Genomic DNA, 10,207 nt, shown 5'->3' with positions numbered 1-10,207 from the left:
ACGGGTAGGCCTACTGCACATTGTGCCTGTGCTTCGCTGTAAGCTGCTGACTGTAGTGTACAATGTTCGAAGGGTACAACAATGTTCGAAGGTGTTTGCAATGAAAGTGTTGTGGGATCTCAGTTGGTGGAATATTTATGGTTATCAAAGGAGTTTACACCGTGTAGGACCTCCCCCCCGCCCCGCAAAATTCGTAGCTCACCACCATAACCAACATTTCAATTCAGCAGTAGGCCGTAGTGTTGATGGACGTGTGCAGATTTGTTTGTTTCCAACAAATTTAGCCCAATACATTTTTTTAAAACACACAGCTCTTAAATTTTTTTATAAAAATGTATTGTCCTGCAAATTGTACCTGAAAGGTACAAAAACCAAAAAAAAATGGTGGTGGATTTAAAAAAAAAACCCCCAAAACTCTCACTGACGTCATAGCATCAAAAAAGGGGGCGGGGTTTCTCCCGCAGCACCTGCCCGCCCCCCCCCCCCCCCCCCCATCGGCCTGTTTCCGCGTCTCCGCCTTCCGACCTGACTGCATGAAAACCAAACGGCGATGCCGCCCCCTTAGCACGAACGACAGCGGCGCCGCGCTGCGCCTCGTCAGAGGAATGTGGAAACAATAACGTCGAAAGTCGCGACTGCGCCTGCGCCAGCGGAGATGAGGGACGACGGCCGCAAAGATGAACTCGGCAGCCCGTCGTCGCTTCGCCAGGTAGGACACAAGTTCTCGTTTTCGCTCACGCCAACGACGTTGACGGCGTGTTCACTTCAAGTTTCAAGTTGCGGCGCGTGTGAAGTCGGCTTGGTTTTCGCTCGTGCTCGGAAAAGCCGAAGCGGAGATGAAGTCGTCCAACCCGTCGGTCCACATCTCGCTGGAACTCATGACTGTAGGCGAAACCCTTTAACAACACCTGGATTTCATGTCATCCTCCTTGTAGCTGCAATCCAAAATTCCGTTATTATTCTCAATTCAGAGAAAGTTCAACTTTGTTCTCGTGCGGAGGGTTTTCCTCTTTTTCCGCGAGTATTTCTTTCTGTTTTTCTGACATATTATTTTCTTTGTCTCGTGACTATTTTTCTGAGTAATTCTCCCCAGCCCTGTTTTTCTGACTATTTTTATTTTTTTCTTCAGTTTTTCTGACCAATCTCATTCCACCTGTTTTTCTGACGAATTTGTTTCCCGAGTTATCGGGACACATCGAACTCACGCGAGAACCCGCGACCTCCAAGTGACTCTCTGCGGTGAGCAACGTGACCGGCTTATTTAGATTGATGAAGTTTTATTTCGATACGGGTTTAAGACACCGGGAAATACTGCTGTCTTTGAGTCGCATTGACGGTGTTGTTATTAGTCATTAGAAAAGAAATTGCTCAGGAAAAATAGTCATAAAACAGGGGGGAATAATTCGACAGGAAAACTGAGACAAATAATTCTTCCCCCCCCCCCAAAAAAAAACAGAAAATAAAATGCTCAGAAAAACAGAAAAAAAATATTCAAGTCAACAAAGCCCTCCAAAAAAAATGACTCAGAAAAACAGGATTTTTTAAAAATGTTTTATTTTATTTTTAATCTAATCTAAGTGAATGCTAAATACGCTTCCGTTCGGATGAGCATGTGTTTTGTTTGTTTTTGTTTTGTGTTTCTGTTTTCCCGTCTTGTCCCATTTGTACACAAATCACCTACGACGTGCTCGTTCATGTCGGGGCCAGTCAAAGTGTTCGCAGCACGTCGGCCTAGTGTTTCGCACGTGTGCTTCGCACTTGTGCGGTTCGGGCTTCAAACCCCAGCTCTGGCTTTGACGTGTGGAGTTTGCATGTTCTCATATCGATAATAACACGCACGTTAGCTTCATTGAAGAGTCGTAATTGTGGAATTGGATGTGAGGCTAAGCGGAATAGAAAATGGCCGGACTGAGGTATTTATCTCTTTACTGAGAACAAATATTCCCTTAGAGATGCACCAAACATTCGGCCATATGTCCATCAATAAGACACCTTTGACACGCCGAAGAGAAGTGTTGTCAACAAGCCTGCCTAAATTAGAATTTCGCTTTATGTTTACTTGGGTTATTTTTGGCGGATGTTTACATTTGTCTGATGATCTTACGCAGTAAAGTGGGGAAACTACAAAAAAAAGAGAGAATTGGAGAAGGTATATAAAACGGTTATAAATAATCATAAATATTGAGATGTACATCTATAAATATAAAACTGATTGTAAAAAAAAAAAAAAAAATGGACTTGATGTCACGCCAATAAACAACAAAGTAAGTGGCAACTTCCGTTCATCGTCGCAGCCCATGAAAGGTGGAGTGCTTCATGGCGACCTTTGACTCTTGGCTCCTTATTTTGAGCGCAGAGCTTTTAGAATCGTACCGGATGCAATTCGGATTTATTTTTTATCACGCCGTCATATCTTATTCTATTGACACTACACTGACTGAAACCAGTAGTACACAATTTGTTTCAGCGTGACGGCCGACCTCGGATTTGTTCGGAAAAAGCAACGCGTCCCGAAAGACGTCATGGAGGTGCGTTTAGAAATAAGCCGTTTCAAGGGCAAACTGTCACCACTGGGAAATATTGATGAATGGTGCAGGCGATGTTTTAGTATTCTGAACTGCGACCGAAATGTAAAAAAGGTAACCGGTGTATCACGTAAATCACAGCTGATGCTTGCTTGGGAGATGAAAGAAAGAACACCGATATTTTTTCCATCATCACCGGTATGCTCGTGCGGTAGCATCACAAATGAAGTTAAGTAACGCATCTCCGCTTTAGAATGCCGCTTGCCGAGGCGATGTCTTCCAAACTATGTCCGATGCGATATGGCGAGGCCTTTTGAAGTTGGGTGTGACGGACAGCCTGTATAATTTGCGGTAATCAAATATGCCGTTTGTACATAACGACTTAACTGCAGCCAAAGCGGAAGAACTGCTTTTATCGTAATGAACTTCCTCCCTGGGTGGCGACGTGAATCGTAATTACAGTTCCTCTTAACGTTGACAGAGAGAGGTGAAAGAAGATGAAGTATCTCTTTAAATGCTGCGTGTTGTTTTTGAGATACGTAATAGTTGAGTTGTGTAAGTGAACTCGATGTTTTTTTTCTTGTAGAATTCAATACGGTTGAACGGACCACCCGCGGAAAATGGCCTCGACCGCACAGGCGCATCGCGGCAGCTCCCATCCCAAGCCCCGAGTCCAGACCCCGTCCCAACCCAGACGGCGTCCAGGGGGCAGTGGGACGGGAAGTACGAGTTCCTGCTTTCTTGCCTGGGATACTGTGTGGGTTTAGGGAACGTGTGGCGGTTCCCTTACCTTTGCTATCGCAACGGAGGCGGTAAGAGGTCTCGAGCACGTTCGGCTTGTTTGCCTCTGCGCACATTTTGCGTTTTGCTGCCGCGGCGCTCTTGCCCTTGTAATCTTTCGGCTTGACGTTCAGTCCTGCCGATGCCCGTCGACGGGGTCGCGAAACATACAGACTTTTCTTTTGCTGGCTCTCCAGACGTGTGCCGCACGCTCTGCGCCGAAATGTGAAGGCCAAAATCTCAGCCATAATCTCACTAGTCACTCCGTTAGGTACACTTCCCTCATCTCATCCGTTCCACTACAGGAATCAAAATGTCACCTTTTACCAAGATCATTTTAAATTGTTGATTGGCATCTTTTTTTTGTTTTTGTTTTCTTCTTCTTTAGAATTCATTATGAAAGATTTAATACTTCAAGTGTTAAATCTTCGGCGCGTAACTTTGCGGCTGCCTCACTCGACGGGCGTCGTCCTTCCGCCCCTCCAACAGCGTCCTTCCCCCCCCCCCCCCCCCCCCCCCCCCTGACCTGGTTCTACTCTTGCAGGTGTCTTTCTTATCCCCTACTTCCTCATGCTCTTTGTCACGGGCGTTCCGCTCTTCCTCATGGAGCTCTGTCTCGGCCAGTACGGCGCGGCCGGCCCCGTCACCGTGTGGAAATGCTGCCCCCTGCTTAAAGGTGATGACCGCCTCCTCCGTACGAGTCACCGCCACAATTACGTGCAAAACGTTTCTTAGATGTCGGCCAGCGCGTCGACTTGAAAAGACCGGTGTGAAGTATTTAGGGGCGATATGGCCTCTCCTTTTTGGGACCAGAAGCTACGGTCATGCTAATGCTAGCGAGAGTCAATGTGGAGGGGATGCAAATAGCACTTTGTAAGATCACCTTGTGACGACACTTGTTTGGTGTTATTGTTTTGTATTGTGGTTTATATTTTCATAGTACTTAGTTGTATGCAGAAAGGAATTAGGTGTTAATGTGATTGTATTCCACTTGTGTGCAGTCGAATATTGAACCGTATGCCTTGAGTAGGAAAGAGTCGTGTAAAAATGCATTGTGTAAAACACAACACGTCACTTCAAAATTGAACAACAACCTTTCATTTAAAGATGAAACAAATCTGCACAATAAACCAAGAATGCGCAGCCTAAAACTAATTCAATAACTTTCAATTCACGATTAATTGAAAGTTATTGTAATACAATGACGAGTAGATGAAGTGCTGAGGAGCTGTTACTTGCAGTTAGCAATGTGTTACAAAACCAAAAGACAAATTCTGAGCGCTCTCTGACCTGATTGATAACAGATCGGTCACAGGGATGCGATATCGTTACATGGAGCTGGTTTATCATACAGGTTTGACAGTAATTCAGCGTATACTTCTTAAGTCCCATTTATTGCCCGGCAGCGAGTTGGGAAGAGGAACTGGGCTCCCCAAATGTCTCAAAAAGAAAGAGAAAACATTTTGAGCAAAGAAGTGCCACAGCGGTGTCGCTGGATTCGTGAATGCAGACGTCGTGTCGTACTGTGGTCGCGCGCGTGTTTACCACTTTTCCAAAATGCCGAAAGCCTGCAATCCACGTCGCAGGTATCGGCATCGGGATGGTCTGTGTGGCCGTGCTGGTGTCGCTATACTACAACGTCATTATAGCCTGGACGTTTTATTACCTGGGCAGCTCGTTCCAGAGCCCGCTGCCCTGGTCGTGCGACGCCCTCGCCAACGCTGCCATCTGCAATAGCTCCAGTGGGGAAAGCCTCAGCCCCTCAGAGATCTTCTGGAAGTAAGTGCAGTCACTCGGTGAACTTACCTGAAGTCTGTCAAGTGTTTGCTCGACTTGAGATGAGTTAACACTTTCAAATTCCCTGGAATCTGTTTTAGTGACGAGTATCACCATCGTATTGTGTGTGTGTGTGTGTGTGTGCGTGAACAGCAACGATCCAGAAAAGGCTTTCGTTCTTGTCCTATACGTTGCTTTTCAAGGACGACGGTACGGGCTCATTTCTTTGTCTCTCGTGTTTCCTGCCAGCGAGCGCGTGCTGGGTGTCGTGAACAGCGAGGGCCTGCATGACCCGGGCCCAGTCCGCCCGCCCCTGGCCCTGTGCCTCCTGGCTGCCTGGATCATCGTCTTCCTGTGCATGCTCAAGGGCATCCACAGCGCCGGCAAGGTCGCCCCCCGACCGTGATGAGGTCATCCCGTGCTTTGCGTCACTTGCGCTGATGGCTGCTTTCGCGCTCTGCTTTTCTAGGTGGTCTATGTCACGGCTACGTTCCCGTACTTTGTACTGATCGTTTTGATCATCAGAGGCGTTACGCTGGAAGGCTCTCTTCAGGGCATCGCTTTCTACCTCACACCAGACTGGAGACGGTTAGCCAGTGCGCAGGTACTAAAAAGAACCCATGAACAGATTGTGATGGCTTTAAAAAGGATGACAGATTATTATTTTTCTTTACCTGAAACATGTCCCCTGCTCAAATCCTCAAGGTATGGAATGATGCAGCTTCGCAGATCTTCTACTCGTTGGGTATTGGAGTTGGAGGAGTGCTTTCCATGGCCTCCTATAATAAGTTTGACAACAATGTCGTAAGGTGAGTTCGCTCGCAAGTGCAGCATGCGCACCGAAAGTGTTTTTGTCCCCTCATCGTCTTTCTTCTGATTTCAGGGACACCGTAATTATCGCCACTGGAAACTGCCTCTCCAGCTTCTTTGCGGGATTTGCTATATTTTCAGTCCTAGGTCACATGGCGTGGAGGAGAGGGGTGCCGGTTGCAAACGTGGCAGTTTCCGGTAAGTATTCAATTGGAATTGTGGTCGCCTTCAAAGGCGGCGCCGCGCAGAGCGGGAAAATAGTCGGCTCGCAGCCAGGATTTCGGGGTTCAAATCTCCATTGCGACATCTGTTGATGTTTCTCTTCGTGCTCAGGCTTCCTCCCACCTTCCCCAAAACATGCACGTTAAATTGTCCGTAGGTGTAAACGTTGGACTTTTTGTGCCCTGCGATCGGCTGGCCAGTGCCGTGTGTGCCCGCTTCTTGTCCGAGGTCAGCCGGCATAAATGAGGATCACCGGTATAGAAAATGGATGCACGGAACGTACATCAGCTTTCCAAATACATTTCTCGTGATACAACTATTGTACATCCTTCAATGATGTTACCGAATATATCTGCTGTACGCCCGTTTCCTAGGAAATTGCCATTGACTTTGCTTGCAAACACGTGAGGGAGGCACCTCACCTGGTTTCAGTCACGCTCGCCTTTTCTTCTTGAATGAAATGTCACCGAACTGTTATCGTTAAAGCGGCATAGAACGTGCGGTGCTTCCCAGAAATTGGCCCGTGAGTTTGTCATCGTGCCAAGAATTGGATAATTGCCCGAATCAAAATGAGCTTTCAGTGGCGTGTCTTTCGTGTGATAATTGCCAATATGCAAATAATCTCTCGGTGATGTTTTCCTCTTAACTCTGAATCATTTGCACAATTGCCATTCTATCAGTATCGCCACACCTGTGCTCCACTTTTATCGCTCAATGACTCTCCACACTCCTACATATTTTGTCATGGTTCTTGTTTGCAGGTCCGGGATTAGCATTTGTGGCTTACCCAGAGGCCCTCGCTCTGCTGCCGGGTTCAGCGTTCTGGTCCGTGCTCTTCTTCCTGATGCTTTTCATGCTGGGAATTGACACGCTTGTAAGACGGCACAGCACCTCATCATATTTACTGGCTTTGATAAGCTGCCGTACACACCGCGTGATCCTTGGCGCTCTCGCACGTCACAGTTTGGCAACATGGAGGGCATAACCACTGCGGTACTCGATGAGTTTCCACAACTGCGAGGGAACGCCAAGTACAAGTCCTTGTTTCTGGCCGTGCTCTGCTTTTGCTTCTACTTGATGGGGCTCCTGTTAGTCACTGATGTAGGTTTTAAAGAAATCAAAATAATAATTTACCAATGCGTCTGCGTCCACCATCCTCACCAGCGTGTCGTCCTCATAGGGGGGCATTTACTGGTTTACGCTCATCGACTCCTTCAGCACTAGTTTTGGCCTCATCATCATCACCCTCTTCATGTGCATTGGCATCTCCTTCTTCTACGGTAGCCCATCTCGCTTCAACACCCGTCATTCACGTTCTCGTCATCTTTATTCTGTGTGATAACTTGAATGCGAGCGTCATCGTTTTGCCTCATCAGGAGTCAACCAGTTTTGCCAGGACATCGTCGACATGATCCAGCACTGCCCTCCCTGGTGCAGCAAAGTATTGTTGTACTTCAAAGCATGCTGGGTCGTCTTCACTCCTTTTCTTCTTTTGGTGAGTGAACACGCAACATTGTGTACAGTGTAATATTAAAAGTTGAACACAAGCCTTTCCGGCATGCTTGTTGACCTTTTGAAGGGGGGGTTGGGAAGGGATTTGAAATAATCAATTGTATAGACAAATTCGTCATTTACTTTAGAGCCACTGTTTTAAGTCACGCTCACCTGTCAAGGAAGTGTATAAAGGAGTTAACCACTGTATAATAAAAAATGTATAAAATGAAAGAAATTCAATGACCTGTGACAGGCAGGAAAAGAGAAGCTTGCGGAAGGAGAGTTGACTTCATGCATCACGCTTTTTAACATTTTTCACTATTATACAAGAAGTTACAGCTGTATAGCAAAACCTAAAAAGCGTCTCTTGTGAGAGGCAACGTGGCGTACATATTCGTACTTGTATATGCACCAGAGTGTACGTTTATCTTCGTCTCTTATCTACTGTAGACAGCAGTTCGTGAAGAGTGAACATCTGAGAATAATTGACACCTATTATGATTGCGTCGAGAAGAAAACGAGGAAAATTTTAACCCAATAAATTCTTAATCAGGGATACACCGCTAAAATGTGTTTTCCATAACAACAACAAAACAGACGTTGATTCCCCAGTTGAAAAAAACATTGAAACAAAATCAACAATAGGTGACTCGAACTGCAAATGTGCAGGGTTGACTGTGCACTCTTTTTACATACCACCCCCTGGTGTTCAGACTGAGACACCACATAACTGAAATGCCTTGTTATTGTGGAAAAACATGCCGTCGGATGTTAAAATGTCAGTAAGAACAAGTTGTTACTTCTCAAATGTTTTGTATTTGAGTGTGTTTTTGAGCAATATTTGAGTCAACTCATTCAGTGCCAGTCCTCCATGTTATTTGAATTCAACAGCCGTCAATGGCAGCGAATGAGGTTTTTAAAATGATGATCACAATTGCAAGACGTCATGACATTATCACATATCGGTACTCGGTATTGGGGAGTACTCAAATGTTAATGCTCTTTGCTTCCGTTTGTGGCTGTAGTTCATCCTGTGCTACATCTTCATTGAGATGTACAACACGTCCCTGCACTACGGCTCCTACGTGTATCCTCGCTGGGGGAAAGCGTTGGGGGTGTGCATGGCTTCGATCTGCTGTCTGCAGATCCTCATCTGGGCCATCGTAGCCATCTACAAAGAAACCGGAACACTGAAAGAAGTCGGTATCATGATGACGACGCTACCAAGGAAGCTTCACGACGAGCCGTGTGCTTATTGTATTATTATTTTCTGCAGCGCTTCCACAAAACCATTCGACCGCTGAACTCCTGGCGGACAAACAACGGCGCAGGGAGAGCGCAGGGGAGCATGGATACAGAGAGGTTGGAGGGTCTATTCACAGTTACTCTCACGGACATGGACTTCAATGCGATGACGTGGGAGGAGGGATGTGACGGCGTGAGGAACAATGAACGCACATAGAGGAGCAGACTATTTTATTGATAAATCACTGAAAAGACGATGACTAAATTTGCTCTAGGTTAGCTTTGGTGGTGGTGCAGTATTAATGGAGCGAGCAGCATCATGAACTTTCGCTAAGCAGCAGCGCCCTCTAGTGGCTTAAATGTGAACAGGACGCTGGTGACTGCATTGCACTGCCATCGCCGTTGTTCAAAGGGGCAGAAACAAAGTTGATGCAAGAGAATTGGGCAATTTGGAAGGGCGTACTTGGCAAATAAAGATGATTCTGATTCTGATGAGGCCTCAACTGTGGCAGGTCAGAGGCGGGTCATTCTGAATTTGCCGTTGGCGCTTGAACAAACAACCAGTGGACAGCTACCAATCGGTAGCTCATTAGTATAGAAACAAGCTTGAATGGTAAAAGCAGTTACCATATTTCATAGTACCAAAAAAAAAAAAAAAAAAATGCTTTTATTGCTACATAATGTTCCTTTTTTTTATGTTGTTTGTTTTAAAATTGTTTTACTGTTTTCTTTATGGGAAGTGTCGGCTCCTGGAGCTCTAATTTATATCGGAAGTTGGTTCTGTCGCTATATTATAATCATTTACTTTAAGTCAAAATGAAATTCCACTGATTGCAGTCAACTTATGGAACAGGGGAGTCTACACCCAGCACAAAATAGAATTTCCAAGATGAATACTAGCCAGAATAACGATGCATGCTGCACATGTGTAAGAATGAGGAATAAATTGCCAAATTGTGTCTTTAAAGTAACGTGTGCGTGTCTATTTTACTGTAGGCTTCCACACATTTCACAAGTGAGGAGAGTTAAGTTGATCAATTCGATGCTGAAACCTTATCGTGAAATGTTCCTGACTTTTCTTGAAAAACCTTTGGGAGTCAGTTGTTTAAATCTACCTGCATATATTTGTATTTATCTAGGGGCGGTTGAGTGTCAATTTCTTTGCCATTGTTTTGCAGGATGTGCTGTTTCTAAACGTACATTTTCATATAGTATCCCTCTGAAGCCACTTTTCTCTGCTTTGAAATAACTTAAAACATTTCATTTGTCAACCTAATGCACGCAGGCATCTGTCTTGCTAACACTGTTATTGTTCAACGTCAACAAAATGTCCAATGTTAAGCAAATTGGCCATT

General features: G+C 45.5%; 1 protein-coding gene across 1 annotated transcript; it reads left to right on the top strand.

The window, feature by feature from the left end:
• Positions 1 to 525: 525 nt before the first annotated feature.
• Positions 526 to 9,819, top strand: slc6a7 (solute carrier family 6 member 7). The gene is made up of 14 exons (XM_061701710.1): positions 526 to 709; positions 3,112 to 3,337; positions 3,850 to 3,981; positions 4,892 to 5,084; positions 5,331 to 5,469; positions 5,551 to 5,685; positions 5,787 to 5,890; positions 5,965 to 6,089; positions 6,875 to 6,987; positions 7,077 to 7,214; positions 7,294 to 7,393; positions 7,490 to 7,608; positions 8,633 to 8,806; positions 8,884 to 9,819. The coding sequence occupies exons 1-14, from the start codon at positions 656 to 658 to the stop codon at positions 9,067 to 9,069; spliced, it is 1,938 nt and encodes a 645-aa protein (XP_061557694.1). The 5' UTR covers positions 526 to 655; the 3' UTR covers positions 9,070 to 9,819.
• Positions 9,820 to 10,207: the final 388 nt, after the last annotated feature.

Source organism: Phycodurus eques, chromosome 17 (genome assembly GCF_024500275.1).
Source record: "Phycodurus eques isolate BA_2022a chromosome 17, UOR_Pequ_1.1, whole genome shotgun sequence".
Taxonomy (NCBI): domain Eukaryota; kingdom Metazoa; phylum Chordata; class Actinopteri; order Syngnathiformes; family Syngnathidae; genus Phycodurus; species Phycodurus eques.
This window is presented reverse-complemented; position numbering and strand designations above follow the sequence as displayed.